This window comes from Ascaphus truei, chromosome 1, assembly GCF_040206685.1.
Source record: "Ascaphus truei isolate aAscTru1 chromosome 1, aAscTru1.hap1, whole genome shotgun sequence".
Taxonomy (NCBI): domain Eukaryota; kingdom Metazoa; phylum Chordata; class Amphibia; order Anura; family Ascaphidae; genus Ascaphus; species Ascaphus truei.
This window is the reverse complement of record NC_134483.1, coordinates 547885505-547906535: the sequence shown is the minus strand read 5'-3', so window position 1 is coordinate 547906535 and position 21031 is coordinate 547885505. Positions and strand designations below refer to the sequence as shown.

General features: G+C 42.4%; 1 protein-coding gene across 1 annotated transcript in view; it reads left to right on the top strand.

The window, feature by feature from the left end:
* The window catches only part of LOC142465728 (vomeronasal type-2 receptor 26-like), a 66292-nt gene extending 45600 nt beyond the window's left edge, over window positions 1-20692 (top strand). The window contains exons 4-6 of the mRNA XM_075570011.1: window positions 13875-14102; window positions 17961-18084; window positions 19788-20692. Of these exons, the coding sequence (XP_075426126.1) occupies window positions 13875-14102; window positions 17961-18084; window positions 19788-20692 (1257 nt within the window). The remainder of the gene's footprint in view (window positions 1-13874; window positions 14103-17960; window positions 18085-19787) is intronic.
* Window positions 20693-21031: the final 339 nt, after the last annotated feature.

Below are 21031 nucleotides of genomic sequence, written 5' to 3'. Positions count from 1 at the left end.
CCATTAACCAATCAAAACAATTCATTCCTAAAACAACTCCGAATTATTTTATAAAGTATCCAATCCAACCACATTATTACTAAACCAACTCAAAATGTATAGTAACACTAACCAATCAAACCAATTAATTACTACAACATTCATGAATTAATGTAAACATTAAAATACAAAGAAACAAATTCAAACAATATCTGAAATAACCACAAAATGCATTAGCTAACATACACTGCCGACACAGTTTATCCGAGTGCGGCTCATTCCGCAAGCCGGGAAATGTCCCGGCTTGCGAGCCGCACTCCCTCAGCGTGCCGCGCATCACCGATGCGCGGTCACGCATCATCGGGTGCCAGCGCCCCCTGCACGCGCGTCCAGGGCTCCCCGAGGGAGCCCTGGTGTCCCGCGATCGTGGGACGGCGGCAGGGGGTTCCGGGGGACCCGGCGGACCCGGCAGCGGTAGGGAGAGCGCTCTTCCGCTGCTTCGGCGCGCGCCCGTCACCCTCCGGCGCGTGCCAGGATACTGCTGCGGCCAAGAACGGGCAAATGCTCGAATAAACTTGGCCGCAGCAGTAATACTCCATTAACTAAAAACGAACACCAATCGCAAACATTGTATTAACATTAAGTAGGAAAAAAAAAACAATGACATCCACATAAGAAACTGAAATGAAAAAAAAACAACAGCAATACCAAGCCAGAAATGTCCCCCCAAAATATTGTCATAATAATGTATTAATCTGTACCCTAAAGTACTACAGATTAATATATTATCAGTCAATGTGCCTCCCCCCCAAAAAAACAAAAAGCACATCCAATGAAAAAACCTGTAAAAAGAGACATTTACAAACATTCAATATATTACTTACCATTAGAAGCGGTGGCCCTCCGACTCCCGGGGAAACAGGAAGCTCACATGTACCTTGGAGGCCACCAACAGCATCCGATGCCATCCACCATGAAGATCCGGATCAGGTACCCCAATCTTCTTTTTTCTTTCTTTAATCACCTTCTTCTATCTTCATCTGTCACCATTTCTTGATCTTCTTTATCTTCTATCTTCATCTTTCAATCCAAAAAGCCACATGGTAAATCCCAACCGTTGTTGTCTCGTCATCTTCTTGGGCTCAAGTGAGACATCAAAGCCTTAAATAGGGCTTGTGATGTCACATTTAGCCTCAAAATGTATTAACCACTAAGGTAATGAAGGGGTTAAGTCCCCCGCAGCCCCCCTGCAAGGCCTAAACAGCCACTAAGGGCCAAATTCCCCCTTCACCCACCCTCGCTAGCCACAACAATCCTGGCATGGGTGTTGAACTCCTTCATTGCCTTAGCGGTTAGCCGCTAAGATAATGAAGTTGCTGTAAATGCATTTTTCCTGCATCGGATGCATGCCGGGGGGCTCCGGTGCTGGTATTAATGGCTATTAGCTCCGGAGACCCCCGGCATCAATCCGAGGCAGGAAAAGGGCCTGATTTTTTCTAAGTCCTGACACATCGCAGCTCATTGAGGCATTTGCCCAGCAATTTACCTAAATTTTGAGGTGAATTGGATTTGGGGAGAAGATCGCCTTTTAGGGCTGCGATAGGCGGCGACAGCCGACTCGCGGGTACTAGAATCGCGCGAGTTTTTGATCCTTCAGAAAATGGTCGATAAGCCGCTGATTGCCGCTCAATTGGCGATTTTCTTTTGATCATGAGATTTTGCGTCGATACAGGCCGTTATCGAGCACTTATCAAGGCCTACTGAATACGAGTAGCCATTTTGGTCGATAAGTGCTCGATAAGGGCCTTAAAGAGGATTTCTGAATGAGGCCCTAAATGTTTATGTAACTGTGACGGGAGGGATAACCAGGCTATATAATAAAGGCCAAGCCCCTTTGGTTACCCCTGCTCCGTGTATAAGGGTCCAAGATTGTACTTTATGTAATTAAACCCTTTTCTGTTTTTTTTCCTTTCCGGGCATGCAGTCAAGTTAGCCCCTATTCATGCCAGGACGTATGTACTTGAGTGTAACACCGGTACTCCGCCTGTCCTAACACCTTGGCATCTCTGAGGATTTCAAGTCCGGGACCCGAGAAGACACAGTGGCACCAAGCCTGGTGACCATCTGGTCTCTCGGAACCACAAATCTGGAAATCCCATAGTTCATTTACAGTGCATCAAGCATATATACCTATTAAATAAAACTGTTTAATAAAATACACTTTACACTGTCTTTGCTAAAAATGTCTAAGGGCCTCATGCAGTAAGCCCCGATACAAAATTTTCGGCACGAATTGCGAAAATGTATTTTTTGGGCGATTTGCCCTCGCAGTATTCAGTAAGGGCCGAATCCTTCCGATCCCTGCTGAAGCACTGCGAAAGCAAAGCTGCCGATGAGCTGTGGCGATACAGCCTGGCTCCCGATAAGGCTCCCGATAAGCCTTTGGTGCCGATAGATGTTTGCAGCTGAGAGAGACAAGCCGCTCTCTCAGCGCAAACGTCGGCACCAAAAAAAGTATTTAAAAACAACTTTTATTTATACTCTACATGTGCAGGGGGTCTTCGGAGCTGAACCGCGTTGGTTTGAGGTCCGGGGACCCCCTGCCCCCCGAGATACAGGCCCCTTTATGAGGTGCCGGTATCCCTCGGCGTTTAAAGGTCCCGATCACGTGACCGCGGCCTGTAAACAAACCAGAGGGATACCGGCACCCCATAAAGGGGCCTGTATCTCGGGGGGCAGGGGGTCCCCGGACCTCAAACCAATGCTGTTCTGCTCCGGAGACCCTCTGCACATGTATAGTATAAATAAAACACACACACATCAATAAAGACTCGTTCCTTACCTTGGCGGCTATGTGCAACGGTAATGAAGCAGCATGAATGTCTTTTTAATTATACTGTACAGTGAGCAGGGGGTCCCCTGAGCTGAACCGCATTGCTTTGTGGACCAGGGACCCCCTGCTTCCCGAGTTACAGGCCCCGGTATGTGTCATCGGGTGGCAGTGTCGCCGCCATGTTTATAGCGTCCCCGCAATAAACATGGCGTCCACACTGTAACCGATGGCCCAAACCGGGGCCTGTAACTCGGGAGGCAGGGGGTCTCTGAGCCACAAATAAATGCGCTTCAGCTCAGGGGGCCTCCTGCTTCCGCACAATATTATTAAAATACATTAATGCTGCTTCATTACCATAGCGGATAGCCGCTAAGGCAATGAAGGGGTTAACGCATAGTAGCATGTTTATTGGGGACAAATGCCCCCAATAAACATAGCAGCAATACACAACATACAGTATAGTAATGGGCAGAATGACTATTATCCACAAATGGATAATAGTGCAGTTGTCCATTTACAATACTTACACAACAATAAAGACTTTAAATACATATAGCACTCACCCCTGTCCCACTGCCACGATGAAGGCCATCCTCATCTTCATCCTGCCCATGCCCCATCCGCTTCTGCAAAACAAACACAAGAATTACAACATCCAAATTAATGTCCCCTAACCCCTTAATCACCATAGCGGTTATTAACCGCTACAGTTATTAAGGGGTTAAGCCACCATCACCCACATACCCTCCCCCACAAAGCCCCCCAACCACCCTCACCCAATACCCACAGGGGAGTCCTACCAAATACCCTTGGGCCTAATACCCCCTCCCCCAGCACATACAGTACAATAATGTGCCAAATAACTATTATCCACATAGGGATAATACATTATTTGGCCATTATTAAACACATTCAATAACGTTAAAATGTAAATAAAATTGTACTAACCTCATCAATAAGAAGTCTCCGTCGCCAGCATCATCCTTGGGGTCCGTTGCCAACATTAGAAATAGCCACAACATTTCAATATCATTAACATAACACTGAACCCCTTAATCACCTTATCGGGTACTAACCTGAAAGGTAATTAAGGGGTGAAGCCATCCTGCAATGCCTACAACAGTTATGCATAACATCTTCAGTGAAATAAAAACCAATTGCCTAACCAAATTCCATTTAATCATTCAATCTGTAGGCTCACATGCCTCATAAAACATTGCATTTACAGTGTATACATGTAGCATAACATGTAAACTGCATGTACACGCTGCAAATCAATGTTAACAATACAATAATGCCACTCAAATCGCCATACATCACAAGAAGTATATTATTTAATACAATAAACTCACCATCAATGAATTACCACACATCAATTACATCCCTAAACAATTAAAATACCATCCATACCAATTACACAATGAACTAAAGCTATCCTAACAGAGAACCACTTCAAAACATAGAAAAAAGTACACCAACAAATACAATATACTAAAGCAAGGCTTTCCATATCCTATTGTACGGCCTGGAAGCCCAAAACTTACATCTGTCTAAAAATAAAATACATTTAGCACACATCAATGCATAGCCACAATGATTAACAATACAGAATTAGAAGCTTTAACAACACTATCATTTCTTACCCTGTATATATATCTGTACACATACATACAGACATACATACAGTGGGAAGAAATGATATGCATTATAAAAAATGAAAACATGAAAAAGCAACACAAAAAACAGTTACATTAAGTACATTTCTTTATTTAACTTACCATTACTTGCCCCCACCGACTCCCGTTGATCAGCTTACTCACGAACCAATCCACGACACCATCCACGACACCATCCAGGAACAAATCCACGACACCATCCAGGAACAAATCCACGACACAATCCAGGAACAAATCCAAGAACAAGTGCAGGAACCAATCCAGGAAGCAAGCCACGAAGAAATCCAATAAACAATCCACGACACGATCCAGGAACAGGAACCCATAAAAGAAAAGAAAAAAACAAATTAAACATTAAAATAATAAAACATGACAATCAAGGGTTGTACTAGTTTTATTCTTAGTGAATCTGTATTACAATACCTTGTTCCGGGGTCTTCTTGACATCCGGTGCCACGCCCTGGTCTTCAATCTTCAGGAGGAGGTCCGTCCTCCTCGGCATCTGCCTTCAAAATGAGACGACATAGGCTTTTATAGGCCTATGACGTCACATTTGTCGTCATATGGTTCCCACGGCCCTGATTGGGCCGTGAAAACCATGTGTTTTGGCCGATGTAAAAAAATTGATGACGTCACTTAAAGGCAATGCCAGCACAGCCAATCAGAATGGCTTTGCTGCTATTGCCTTTAAGAAAACGTCATGAAATGACACATGGCCGGACTCACATGGTAAGCCAGCCAATCAGAGCGTGGGAACTCCATCCCTACTCTGATTGGTTCAAGTACCATGTGAGTCCGGCCATGTGTCATTTCATGACGTTTTCTTAAAGGCAATAGCAGCAAAGCCATTCTGATTGGCTGTGCTGGCATTGCCTTTAAGTGACGTCATCAATTTTTTTACATCGGCCAAAACACATGGTTTTCACGGCCCAATCAGGGCCGTGGGAACCATATGACGACAAATGTGACGTCATAGGCCTATAAAAGCCTATGTCGTCTCATTTTGAAGGCAGATGCCGAGGAGGACGGACCTCCTCCTGAAGATTGAAGACCAGGGCGTGGCACCGGATGTCAAGAAGACCCCGGAACAAGGTATTGTAATACAGATTCACTAAGAATAAAACTAGTACAACCCTTGATTGTCATGTTTTATTATTTTAATGTTTAATTTGTTTTTTTCTTTTCTTTTATGGGTTCCTGTTCCTGGATCGTGTCGTGGATTGTTTATTGGATTTCTTCGTGGCTTGCTTCCTGGATTGGTTCCTGCACTTGTTCTTGGATTTGTTCCTGGATTGTGTCGTGGATTTGTTCCTGGATGGTGTCGTGGATTTGTTCCTGGATGGTGTCGTGGATGGTGTCGTGGATTGGTTCGTGAGTAAGCTGATCAACGGGAGTCGGTGGGGGCAAGTAATGGTAAGTTAAATAAAGAAATGTACTTAATGTAACTGTTTTTTGTGTTGCTTTTTCATGTTTTCATTTTTTATAATGCATATCATTTCTTCCCACTGTATGTATGTCTGTATGTATGTGTACAGATATATATACAGGGTAAGAAATGATAGTGTTGTTAAAGCTTCTAATTCTGTATTGTTAATCATTGTGGCTATGCATTGATGTGTGCTAAATGTATTTTATTTTTAGACAGATGTAAGTTTTGGGCTTCCAGGCCGTACAATAGGATATGGAAAGCCTTGCTTTAGTATATTGTATTTGTTGGTGTACTTTTTTCTATGTTTTGAAGTGGTTCTCTGTTAGGATAGCTTTAGTTCATTGTGTAATTGGTATGGATGGTATTTTAATTGTTTAGGGATGTAATTGATGTGTGGTAATTCATTGATGGTGAGTTTATTGTATTAAATAATATACTTCTTGTGATGTATGGCGATTTGAGTGGCATTATTGTATTGTTAACATTGATTTGCAGCGTGTACATGCAGTTTACATGTTATGCTACATGTATACACTGTAAATGCAATGTTTTATGAGGCATGTGAGCCTACAGATGGAATGATTAAATGGAATTTGGTTAGGCAATTGGTTTTTATTTCACTGAAGATGTTATGCATAACTGTTGTAGGCATTGCAGGATGGCTTCACCCCTTAATTACCTTTCAGGTTAGTACCCGATAAGGTGATTAAGGGGTTCAGTGTTATGTTAATGATATTGAAATGTTGTGGCTATTTCTAATGTTGGCAACGGACCCCAAGGATGATGCTGGCGACGGAGACTTCTTATTGATGAGGTTAGTACAATTTTATTTACATTTTAACGTTATTGAATGTGTTTAATAATGGCCAAATAATGTATTATCCCTATGTGGATAATAGTTATTTGGCACATTATTGTACTGTATGTGCTGGGGGAGGGGGTATTAGGCCCAAGGGTATTTGGTAGGACTCCCCTGTGGGTATTGGGTGAGGGTGGTTGGGGGGCTTTGTGGGGGAGGGTATGTGGGTGATGGTGGCTTAACCCCTTAATAACTGTAGCGGTTAATAACCGCTATGGTGATTAAGGGGTTAGGGGACATTAATTTGGATGTTGTAATTCTTGTGTTTGTTTTGCAGAAGCGGATGGGGCATGGGCAGGATGAAGATGAGGATGGCCTTCATCGTGGCAGTGGGACATGGGTGAGTGCTATATGTATTTAAAGTCTTTATTGTTGTGTAAGTATTGTAAATGGACAACTGCACTATTATCCATTTGTGGATAATAGTCATTCTGCCCATTACTATACTGTATGTTAGGGGGGTATAGGTGTTGTTGGGTATATATATATATATATATATATATATATATATATATATATATATATATATAATTATTTAATTATTTATTTAATTCGTTATTGTGGTGCTGGGGTGTTTTTTTTTTATTATTGTGGGTAGTGGGGGTGTGTGAAGGGGGCATTAGCCCCAACGGTGGTTGTTTAGGGCTTGCGGGTGGGTAGCGGGAGGCCTTAACCCCTTCAGGACCGTAGCGGTATTAACCGCTACGGTCGTGAAGGGGTTAAGTGCCCCCGCATCCCCCCCGCAAGTTCTAAACTCACACCCAGGGCCAAATACCCCCCTCACCCATCCCCGCTACCCACAATAACGCTGGCACGGTGGGTTAACCCCTTCATTGCCTTAGCGGTTAGCCGCTAAGGTAATGAAGTGGCTTTTAAATGCCTTTTTCCTGCCTCGGATGCATGCCGGGGGGCTCCGGTGCGGGTATCAGCTCCGGAGACCCCCGGCATCAATCACAGGCAGGAAAAAGGGCTGATTTTTCCTAAGTGTCGCCCTTGCCGATGCTTCTCCTTCAGCAAGTTGCCAACTTTAGTTGGCGGGCTGGATTGGCCATAAAATCTCCAATCTGGCCTGCCGATCAGCACCAAAAAGCTGATCGGGGCTTACTGAATTCAGGCGGGAAAAAAAAGTCCCGATAAGTGGCTTATCGGCAGCCGGGTGGCGAAAAAATTTTTTTCGCAAGAAAAGTTGCCGATAATTCCCACTTATCGGGGCTTACTGAATCAGGAGGGCAAAAAACGGCTATAAAATGCCGAAAAAGCCTTATCGGGGCTTACTGCATGAGGCCCTAAGTCTTTCTTTGGTGCCAGGTTTAGAATAAGAATGTTTATGATCTATTTTTACTAGCCATATCCCTGCCACACTGCAAAAAACAGACTTTACACAAAATAAACCTTGCAGCTTTATCATATATCTGGAGCACCCCCTGAACCCCAATACCAGGTTCAGGGTGACTTAGACATGAACTGGGCATCACCCCTTATGCTAGGGACCCCTGGGGATACCTTGATCCCCTGTGCCCATTTTACCTTTCTGGTCTGTGCTGAAGCAGGGACTCCTGGTTGTGAGCTGCAAGAACGTTTTCAGGGTAGGATTTTGACATGAACATCGTGCTTCAATGTATCTGAGAATATCACCTGATTCCCAGCTACATTTTTGGGGTATCCCGTAACACGGGGACCCCGCGGCATAGACACAATCTGTAAAGACTCTCTCCACCAAACCCACCCTGAAACTGATAGCCTCGCAATCTCTGCTTGCTAGCTCTCCTGGAAAGGCAAAAGCATAACAATTCTTTATTGTCGCATATTTTCATACAATGCATAGCAGCACATACACGCTAAGCCAGGTCCAAGAGCGGACACTCTAGGACCCCCCAACGTGACTCTGGGTCAACCAAGTGGGCTTGACATTTTTTTGCAAACCTGGTTACCCCCACACAATCACACAAGGTGACCCACAAACAGTATATGGTTTGTGGGTACCCAACCATACATAAGGTTGGGGGGACTCTGAGTACAAACTGAGTCAAAGGGAAAGTGTGTGGGGAAATAAGGCAGACAGAAATAAAGAGACAACATGTTTTCCTTTTCTGTTCCCTGTACCCAAAAGACTCCAAACTTTGGGAGTCTAAGTCTTAGGTGGAGGTTTGGGGTGAAAAGCAAGACATTGTGATTGCAGGAGGTCTGGGGACAAAGTTACCGGTGGCCCTATACTTCTCCCTGACTTACTCACGCTATTTTCGGTTACCCGGGGTGAGTTGCACTGGGGCCATACAGTGTCTCCCCGACGCCTAGTTTTCAAACCCCAAGATCCTAACCTAATGTTCCACATAGCTAAAGGGGTTCCCCGATACTCAGAGTTTATTATAATGTATTTCATTGTGTTTTACATTCTGAACCGATGTCCAAACAGGCAGCCCGTGCAAACCCACAGGCGCCGGTATGTCTGCTGGACATCGGAGTTCAAAGCAGCCAGAGGATGCCCAGAGGTGTGAATGGCATTTGGTCAGAGGAGAAAGACGGTTTCAATTTCAAGCCTGGGAAGCCTGCCTGCCATAGATTAAGTTCAGCATTTTGGGACCAAGTTCTCAGAAACAAAAGTAGCGTTCTCTGCTGGGATTTTATGCAGATTTGGATTCCAGGATATTCCTGGCTAAGTCCCGGTCAGGGTAAAACTCTCCCATATTTATTTATTCATAAAATGTTTTACCAGGAAGTAATACATTGAGAGTTACCTCTCGTTTTCAAGTATGTCCTGGACATAGTTACTATGACAAATAATACATGGTTAGAAATACAGTTACATAAATGAACAGGGTATACATTATATACAATACATTGCATGCACAGTTAGAGAAGATGTATATTATAAGCTTATGTAACAGTTACAGACCAGATTAAAATGTGAGACAGCCTTAGTTTTGAAAGAACTTAAACTGCTGGATGTGAGAGTCTCCGGTAGGTTGTTCCAGTTTTGGGGTGCACGGTAAGAGAAGGAGGAGCGGCCGGATACTTTGTTGAGCCTTGGGACCATGAACAGTCTTTTGGAGTCTGATCTCAGATGATAAGTGCTGCATGTGGTAGGTGTGAGGAGCTTGTTCAGATAGGTGGATAGCTTGCCCAGAAAGTATTTGATGGCAAGACAGGAAAGGTGAACTTTGCGCCTAGACTCGAGTGATGACCAATCTAGTTCTTTGAGCATTTCGCAGTGATGTGTGTTGTAGTTGCATTGGAGAACGAAACGAAAAATTGAATTGTAGAGGGTATCAAGTTTGCCAAGGTGGGTTTGAGGTGCCGAGCCATATACTATGTCTCTATAGTCGATAATTGGCATTAGCATCTGCTGTGCAATACGCTTTCTGACCAGCAGGCTTAGGGAGGATTTGTTTCTGTAAAGTACACCTAGTTTGGCATAGGTTTTGGATGTCAGGGCTTCAATGTGCATTCTGAATGTTAGGTGGGAGTCAAACCATATGCTCAGGTATTTAAAACTAGTGACAGGTGTTAGGGTGGTGTTACCGTTGGTTCTGATCTGGAGCTCAGTCACTGGAAGCTTTCAAAATTTAGTTTTGGTCCCAAATACCATTGTTACAGTCTTCTCAGTGTTTAAAAACAGTTTGTTTTGTGAAATCCAGTTTTCGAGTCTCAAAAAGTCAGACTGAAGTACGTGTTCAAGGTCGGAGAGGCTATGGCAGTGTGCATATAAGATTGTGTCATCTGCATACATGTGTATTGAAGCTTCCATACAAGCTGTGGGAAGATCATTGATGAACACTGAGAAGAGTAGGGGCCCCAGAACAGAGCCTTGCGGGACGCCACAGGTGATATCCAGGGGGTTGGAGTTAGAGCCTGAGATGGACACATGTTGAGATCTACCTGATAGGTAGGACTAAAACCAGTTTAAAGCATGCTTCCCTATTCCAGAGCTCTGGAGTTTGTTGAGCAGGATAGCATGATCAACAGTATCTAAAGCCTTTGCAAAATCTAGAAATATTGCACCAGTGAGTTGACCACATTCCATTCCACACTGGATTTCATTGCAAACTTTTAGCAGGGTAGTTACGGTAGAGGGTTTGGGGCAAAAGCCAGATTGGAATTGGCTAGGGAAATTTGTCTTGGTATAGTAATCGCTTAGTTGGGAGTGGACACATTTTTCCATGACTTTGGATAGGATTGGGAGAAGGGAGATTGGCATGTACAGTGGAGGCCGCCTTTATTCTAATGCGGCCATATCGGTGCAACTCTGATAACCGCGGGCAGATGCAGTTTTTTTTTTCTCAATATGTTCCGGTATTTTAGCGCTCATAATATTGAATGCATGAGCGTGAATGCGGTATGAATGCGGCATGAACACGGTGAAGAGCGGTGAAGTGCGTGAGATTCGGAAAAATCTCCCCCAAAATTTGGAGATGTTGGAGAATAAAAGGGGCGGCGGCTGTACAGTAGTTTGAGACAGTGTTTTTGTCCCCACTTTTGAAGATTGGGACAACTCTAGTAGTTTTCCAGGTTTTAGGGATATGGCCTGCAGACAGGATAGAGTTGACTATGGAAGCAATTGGTTTTGCAATTGCTGGGGCACCAAGTCTTAGGAACCTAGATTGTAGCAAGTCAGGTCTACATTGGCTGCTTAGTTTTAATATGAGGAGCGCTTGTGTAATCTCCTCTTCGGATACTGGGCCAAATTGAAAATTGAGGGCAGTGTTGGGAGGGGGTGGGGCTATATGGGTACTCAAAGGATGAGATTCATGTTTGTGGTTTGGATTGCGTTTCGATAATACGTTAGTAGCACACCCCATAAAGTAATCATTGAATGCATTTGCAATGTCGGTGGGGTTTGTCAGAGTAATATCCCCCTTAGTGATATTACTTGGCTGTTGATGGTTAGAAGGCAGGAATATGTTGTTGGTAACCTTCCAGAAGTTAGCTGGGTTTGATGTATTCTGGAGGAGATTGTCAGAGTAATATTGTGCTTTTGCGTGCCTTGTTTGCCTTGTGCACATGTTCCGCAGGCATCTGTAGTGATTGAGATCCTTGGTAGTGCCAATTACTTTGTGGCTTTTCCACAAGGCATCCCTGAACTGGTAGAGTGCTATAAGGTCAGGTGTAACCCATGGAAGGTGGGCACCCCGTACCCTTATTCTGCGTAGTGGAGCATGGGTATCGCAGAGTTTTAACAACTCGGATTGGAAATAGTCAAGCGCAGAATCAGGGTCGGGAATTAAATCGATTCTGTGCCAAGGGCAGTTGGTAAGGTCAGCCAGAAACTGTTGTGGATTAAAGTTTCTAAATGTTCTAGTGAGGAGAACTTTAGGGCATAATTGGGGCGGTTTAATTTTCCTTACACAGTACAGTACACTATTGCATGGTCACTGAAAATGTCAGGAAGGATGCCAGATTATTGGATTCTGCTGGGATTTGAGGAGAGAATCCAATCAAGCAAGGAATGGTTGTGCGATTTCAGGTTTGTCAGTGTGGGTTGGGAAATGAGTTGCGATAGGTTAAGCGATTTGATTTGTATCTGGATTTTGTGGTTTTTAGGGTCAAGCCAATTGAAGTTAAAAACCACAAGAACTAGCAGCTCACTCTTTTCATTCAGAGTGGAATTGGAGCCAAGAAACTGGGTGATATCAGTCAGGGATTGTAGAGGGGCTTTAGGGGGGCAGTAGATGCCAGCTAGCAAGATGGGCTTAGAAAAGGGGAGGCATATTCTGCCAACTAGGATTTCAAAAGAGGGTGGGCTTGGGGGGCAATTTAACAGTGTAAATTCTAAGGTGTCTGCAATATAAAATAACACCCCTCCTCCTTTCTTTGACCTATCTCTCCTAGAAATGGAGTATCCCTGAATGGCAATATTTGCATCAGTAATTTTAGGGCTTAGCCATGTTTCTGTAAGAACGATGGCTTTTGGTTTATGCATAAGGCACCATGCCCTTAGTTCATCCAGTTTGGACAGCAGACTTCGGATATTTATATGGGTGAGAGATAGCCATTTTTGGATTTGAAGGGGTTATTCTCAGGGGTATGGGACAGAGATGAAGTGGGAGGGCCTGGGTTAGAGTTCCCTGCACCTAGGAAAGTCTAATTTCTGACCACAGACACCCAGAAAGTATATATTTTTGTCTGTATTTTGTGTATCACTGTGTGTAAGCAAATGTTTGCCGAATAAATTACAATTGATTTCTCTACCTTGTTTTGCTCAATGAATGATCCTGGTAAAAAGGTGTAAATAACCTGGTCTCCCGAGACGGTAATATATAGTCCTTATTTTATATTTTTATCTCTTTTTAAAATGTGTACTTCAGCAGATTTCGTAATGTATACACGTACTTTTTATCAAAGAGAAACAATGCATAACTACCACTCCCATGTAAATTAAAAGATAAAGTGAATTTCTTCCAGAGTCATATCTAAAACAATAGGTAATCAGCCAAGCTGAGGCATTGAGAACACATATTATAGCACAGACTCACTATAAAATATCTTATAACAGCACAGAACAGGAAAATAATAAACCTAACTGGGTGTAGGACGTTGCGAAGAGAAAACATGTTGTACTGTATCTACACAGAAACAGAATAGTAAAACTATAACTTTTTATCAGTCTCCAAAAGGATGATTTGTCTTTCCGGATTATTCTTTTCACTGACGATCCAATCCGTGGATTCCGCATTCTGTCCGATGTTTTTTTTTTAAATCTTCCAACATATTGTGGAATCCGTGGATTGAATTCTTTAAAATTCATACGGGTTGTATCCAATGGCGGTTTTATATGAATCGCCAAGGATTGAAATTGGAACAATCCATCGACGGATTTTACACAGCGTAACCGATTTTGAATGGAAAAGTCGGGGAATTCCGGAAAGTGAATTTTGACAGTTTTCACCCACCCCTACCTGGGATGAACTGTCCCTTTCAGGATAAGAACCCTTGTACTGTATAAACACACTGTACATTTCTTGCTTCTCAAATTTACTCCCTAAATACAGAACAGGCAGAAGGTTCATTTCTTTAATGAATTACCAAACGATGTATTTTATAAGTATCCAACAATTCTGTACAAAAGAAATAATGCATATAAATATATTTTCTATTTTAAAGTTGCAGCATTATGTACAAAAAGTTCCTTATAAGGATGCATTGAACCCAGATATGTTTTTTGATGAAAAGGGAGAATTGGTCTTCCCGTATATGATCAATAACTGGATTTTGCTACCCAATGAGAGCGCAAGTTACGACATTGTTGGCGATTTCAAACACTGGCTTCCAGATGCTCAGCAGTTTCGTATTGACACAAGTGCGATAATGTGGAAGAATAACATCAACCAGGTGAGAAGCAATTTTAGATACAGTATTAAATCAAATTAGAAGAATTTTACAATGATTGCTTGTCCTATTAAAAGAGAAGCCATCACAGAATACTGATGTACTTATTTCTTTTATATATCTATATATATATATACACACATCAGTGAATCATCACGTGGGAAACTTCCCAGCAACCAATCCGAGCCAAGCCAGTGAGGAACGCCGGGAAGCGGAAAATTTGAAATAGCCAGGAGATAGCCAGGAGACATGCACAAGCCTGGCACCTCACTCGCTGGCTTTCTCAGTGCCACATGCTGGGACAGGCTCATCCAGGTGTGGCAGAACAAGTGGCATCCTAGATGACTGCCATTGATCTCCAGACCTTGGTACTCGGCCCTTCCCTGCTAACCAAATGTGTTTCACACCTCTGAGCATCCTCTGGTTCTTTGAACTCCGATGTTCAACAGAATTAACAGCGCCTATGGGTTAGCTTGGGCAACCTCGTTGGACATGGATTCCAAATGTTAAACACAGTACATTACATAAAAGTACATTATTAAAGTATATTTGTATACACTTTCCTGAGTGTCTATGAATAGGGAATAGAAAAGGGGAAATAGTTTGGTGTGGTGAGAGAGGGGTTAATCAGGCCATTAATAAAGGCATTATACCCAGCTGATTAGCCCTAACTCGCATTAGGACTGAAGGGGTTAAATGTATGTGCACCACACTGTTCTGTTTTCCCCTACACCACCTGTATTGTCCCCATTTTGCAGCTGGATCCTATCTGCAGTAATAGAAATGTATACAAAGAAAAGAAAGAATTGCCGGCGCCAAATCAGTCCTTTAAATAAGCAATTCAAATAAAACCAAACCGTCTCTTGAAAAATCCCAAAAGTGTCCTTGAACAAACAGGCAGTGAAGGGGTCAACGAACGGCTCACACCAAATGATTTGTCATTATTCTGTTTTTAGAGTTGTTCGTTTGGTCGAGGAGGCTATTGGCAGCAGTTGTGTAGGCTGTATGGGGAAAAGAGAGAAAGAGGAGCAGCGATTTCGGTAACACCGCGGCGTGTGACGTCACATCCAGCCGGAATTTCCGGTTTTCGTGCAACTCAACATCCATCCCCCCCACGAGGCAATCCCTAAAGGAGCTCCAGCTATCATCAGAGTGGAGCACCTGAGCGATCTTCAGCTTTACTGCATGTACCATCTACTGTCCTGTAAGTAGGGTTTTAATTTTACCCCTCTGGACTTAAGTGCTGTATCCTCCGGACCCAGTATTTCATTGTTAATAAATAGCTTTTTGTTAGGATTTTAGTCTTGCTAGTGTCTGTTTGTCATTGTGTGTTTTGTTTGTCATATGTGAGTTTTTATGTTTTAATGTCAACTTTTTTGGCGTACTGCACCATTATCTGTTTGTTTTCTTCTCTTTTTTACATATTGCACTATCATTTGGTGTGAGCCGTTCGTTGGCCCCTTCACTGCCTGTTTGTTCAAGGACACTTTTGGGACTTTTCAAGAGACGGTTTGGTTTTATTTGAATTGCTTATTTAAAGGACTGATTTGGCGCCGTCAATTCTTTCTTTTCTTTGTGGTTCTTTTTCTGACTGTACAGTCAGTATTTGCCAGGCTGCCTGTAAAATTTATTTCAAGTGTTGTTATCATTTTTTTTTAGCGCTGTTTTGCACCGTCTTTTTTTTTTTTTCGTTAGAAATGTATACAACCTGTGCTACTTGGTTTTGCGACACAAGAGGGAGCTGTGAGCACTAAACCAAGTGCTGATTGAAGACGTGTGGCTGTGTATGGGAGGGCCGCTTTGAAGCATAGGTATCGCTTTCAAAGCACTAGACCTCGTAACCGCAAGGTCAATTGAATAAGTGGTTTGCGGTTTAAACTGAAGTGGTTTCTGACAACATTTATCCGTTGCCTTGTGAGCGTTCTTAACTTGAAAGGGAGAAAGTCTATTGGCGTGGGAACTACTGTAGGTGAACCTCGAAAACCACATCATAGCCCTTTCAATTAAGTAAGCTAACTTGCGAACGGAGGGAGCTAGCACTATAATTTTTGGAGTGCATCTAGGAATAAAGAAACCATACACCCACATATAAAGTGTATCCCAGTGGCACAAGCAGAACATACTTTATTAATAAACTGTGTTTTACTGTTGATTTCAAATGTAAAATCAGGGAGGTTTTTCTGTTAGCCAGGAATAAATCCTTTTAAGATGGGGTACTTAGGTTACACCTCCCCATTTCACACCTTAGTCGGCTTGAACCTTTCAACTCTGAACTTTCCTAGACATCGTGGCATTGAGCCAGCAGGATGCTTTAGAACTCCGGAGCGAATATGGTCCACTCAGTCGCCGGAATTTCCTGCCATGCATTTCTAATGACAATGATGGCAAATTAAGTGTTTCCTCTCGCTCTGGCATTTCAAATGAAAATCCCTATATGCCTAATAAGTTGGGACAATTAAAATAGGGGGACATTAATTCACACATTTTTCGATAACTTTCTAAAAATTACGCTACATGTATATGAATTTTCATGGTTTTACCCGACCGGCGCTCACAGCAAATCTCAGCACTCTAGCAGCTTCCTAGCCAAAGTTACCACAAAGCGTTTCAATGCTGCCAACGCCGGACTTTAAAACCATTTTTCCTTTTTGCGTGCACATGAAACACTGCTACATTTTAACACTTTAAACTTAGAAAATAATTTTTTCTCGCCACCTTATACCTGATGGGAGGTACACTGAACCTTGGGCATATACCGGGGACCCTTAAATCTGATACCTTCCCCTGCCCGGTCTTACTATTCTGGTCAGTGCTGAAGCAGGGAAATCTCCATTGCTGGACAGTCCTGGAATAGTAAGACACACATACATTTTCATCACATTTACCGTGTTCTGCCATGACTGGGTTGCAGAGCTGACATTCCACAATTCCCCAATATGGCTCAGGGGCATCCAGCCAGGCATAATACCTTTATTATTGGCATGGGTACTCCCTCAATGTCACACCCAGACATGGGTACTTGAGCCTTCCCTCCTGCCCGAATGGCTTTCACACCTTTTCTTTAACTGCGCACGCAATGTCTTGTATATAATGTATACCCTGTTCATTTATGTAACTGTATTTGTAACCATGTATTATTTGTCTTAACTCTGTGCCCAGGACATACATGAAAACGAGAGGTAACTCTCAATGTATTACTTCCTGGTAAATATTTTATAAACAAATAAATCATCTGGCTACTTTGAACTCTGATGTCAACTAGACTTACTGGCACCAACTTGGTAGCCCTGACAGTCTGTGTGTGCATCGGTTCAGAAACTCCCAGCTCATACACAGTGCACAACAGTACATAACAGCATTAATACAGTATTAATAAAATATACTTTCAATACATCCTAAGTCTCTGGGTATCGGGAATAGAATAGAAAGATGCCCTTTTATTTCTATCAGCCATTATTCCGCACACACTATCTAAGGGACTTAGACTGGACTCTGAGAGTCCCCTCACAACCTTATATATGGTTGGAGCACCCATGAACCCAATATAGGTTCTGGGCTACCTGGGCATTATAAGTAACCATAAAAATAAAGAAACATCACGTAGTGTAGTAATGTTAACAAAATAATTTGCAATAAAGTGGGCTCGCAAATGGCTACTCACAATAGAGTAGAAATATCAAGCAGTCATCCAACTCAAGGGGTGGATGTTGCCATAGGTGTGCAGCAATATTCAGCAGCCAATCTCAAATGAAAAAGAAAAAACCAATGTGTAGAACGAAAGATATATTGACAAACAGTGAAATACAATTCAAGGCTTTCACTCGTGTGTTGTTTTGTGTCAAGTCTTTTTCTTTTTTACAGATTCCAAGATCTCAATGCTCAGACAACTGTGTTCCTGGGACCCGAAAAGCCCTTAGAAGAGGACAACAAGCCTGCTGTTATGACTGTGTCCCATGTTCAGAGGGAGAGATTTCTAACACATCTGGTACACATGTTTTATTACAGAACATTAGGAAATTGCAAACAGAATGATATAGAGAATGTGGAGAATGTGCCAGGGTCAGTGTTTGGATTCCCGTGGCTTCCCGGGCAGGGATAATTCTTTCTGGGGGTCCCATTCAGCAGAACAGAACCCCCTCAGGCAGCCCAAGCTTTAACTGTCCTCAGAGCCGCCGTGTTTTGCTTTTCTTTCCGTGGCTCCAGGACAGTAATTCTGGCTACACCTGTAGGGCTTTAAACTGTGTACACACTGGGCAGTAGGAGATAAGGAGAATAGCCATCTATTAATACTTGTATATAGTAACAACGGCAACTCTGTAGCTCATTGGCAGATTGAAGTTTTCTATGTATCCCTTCCTGCAACATTGTAAATATCACACAGAAAGATTGTTTATTTTTCATCCTACTCTATTTGGGCATTTATTTTGCAATGGGAACATTGGCGATGCGTCTGTGCAACTGTTCCTCTTTCTGACTAGGAACAAATTATTTCACTCTGACACATGTGAGTATTCTTTCACATTAATGCACAGTCTGTCTGCTGCTCAGTATATACTGTATATTGGCGTCAGTTTACCAACTACACAAGAGGATTTGCTGGCTGGATCAATAACTTTCCAACTGTGGAAACTAGATAATATGGTCAGAGGAATTTCCTGGTAAATTTTTTGTTATTTTGACTCTTAGTATTATTTACAGGTTGTCTAATTATTCCTTATTTTTTTCTATATACTGTATGTAAATACAACAAAGATTATGTTTTAAAGGCTAAGGAATGTGCAGCAGAAGAGGAGACATTTTTCTTTCTGAGTTACTGCCGGTGATTTTAGTTGAGTAATGTTTTGTTTGATCCTAATTTTTCCAAAAACAATTCCACATGCATAGCAGCTCATGGGCTCCAGAGATTGAGAACATACAACATGTAACATTCCCTCTCCAGAGGCGACAGGATCATTTGACCTGGAACGTAAGGGAATACTGACCAGGAATAAATACTGTCGCGGCCGCCTTTATTCTAAAGCTTACTGGGATAATTGCGGGGCTTTCCTCCATTTTGAATCACAGTTTCCCGTGCTTCGGCCACATAAGCATATAAGCGCTAATGGCGCTTATCATTGAAAGCGCCGAGGCGCGGGAAACCGGTCGAAAAGAAGCCTCGCACCCTCCGCGGTTTGAAAATTCCCGCGGTGGCGGCTGCTTTAGGATAAAGGCGGCCACCACTGTAGGGCTTTATTTGTATTAGTATTCTTCTGGGTTGTGGGATGAAGATCAACACATACAGAGCAGTTATCGTGTACTGTAATACATTAAAGTCACATTGGTTTTGTATGGTACTGTATATTTTATTTACATTGCCTGACATAGTGGCCCATGTTTGCTAAGTTGTGCTAATCTATAAGACACCTTATGACCCTGTAAGATGCATTATGGCCTATTCAAGGGAATGAGCTATTAGGCGCCTTTCAGCCTCAGATGGTGACCCTTTGCAGGCCACTGCTTAGTAAATATGTCCTGGTATATTTGCTGATACTTCTGCATTTCATTTCTAATTGAGATTCATGTACATGTAGCAGATCTTAATGATGGTTTTATGGTTATTATCCTGTAGTGTAGTTTAAATAAATATACTGTATATTTTAGTTTCTACAGCATAAAAATTCATTCTTGGTGTTTTTGTCATTTTTGCAGATAGTGAGAATTGCCTAAAATGCCCAGACAATGAATGGCCCAATGAGAAGAAGGATCGGTGTTTTCCCAGACTATTTGAATTTCTATCTTACAAACAGGATATCATTGCCATAGTCTTTTCATCTGTCTCGGTTCTCCTGTGTCTTATAACTGCACTGATATTGGGAGTTTTTATTAAATTCCAGGACACTCCCATTGTCAAAGCTAATAGTCAGAGTCTCAGCTTCATTCTCCTTGTCTCCATCATGCTGAGCTTCCTCTGTGTGTTCTTGTTCCTTGGTCGTCCTGTGGATATAACCTGCATGCTGAGACAAACCTCTTTTGGAATTATCTTCTCCATAGCGGTCTCTTCTGTGCTGGCCAAGACTATCATGGTTTGCATTGCTTTCAAAGCCACCAAACCTGGCAATGTATGGAGAAAATGGATGGGAGTCAAACTGTCCAATTCAGTTGTCTTTTTCTGCTCATCCATTCAAGTCACAATTTGCATTAGTTGGTTGTCTATTTCTCCCCCATTTCAGGAGCTCAACATGCACTCTGATCCTGGAAAGATCATCATTCAATGTAATGAAGGCTCAGATATTGCCTTTTACTTAGTTCTGGGTTTTATGGGGATTCTGGCAGGCATGAGCTTTATTATAGCTTTCTTTGCTAGGAATTTACCTGACAGTTTTAATGAGGCCAAGTACATCACCTTCAGCATGCTGGTATTTTGCAGTGTTTGGATTGCAATGATCCCAGCTTATCTGAGCACCAAAGGTAAAAATATGGTGTCTGTAGAGATTTTTGCCATATTGACTTCAAGCGCTGGACTTTTAGGCTGTATATTTTTTCCTAAATGCTACATCATTTTATTTAGACCTGAGATGAACACAAAAACACATTTGCTTGGGAAGAGAAATTGATAATCTTGTACAGAGATCTACAAACCGGAAAGTCCTAAAAGTTTGCTTCACATTAAATAAGTTATCGTGTGTAAATGTTTGTTATTTAATGTGTGGTTGAAACCTATCACAGCTTCAAATTGCAAAGCCAATATAAACAACCTCACACTGCCGAGACCAAAAAGGTCAAAAGAGCTGTCTGTGAGTAGGGTTTCTAGCTCTGTACTTTTTTAATACAGGCTGTGCTGAAAAGCTGTGTAAAGCGGCAGGTATAAGCTCATACCGGTCTATATTAAAATGGATTTGAAGCAAAAGGTGACACTGAGTGCTAGTTTGCATGCCATCTCACAGAATCCCTAG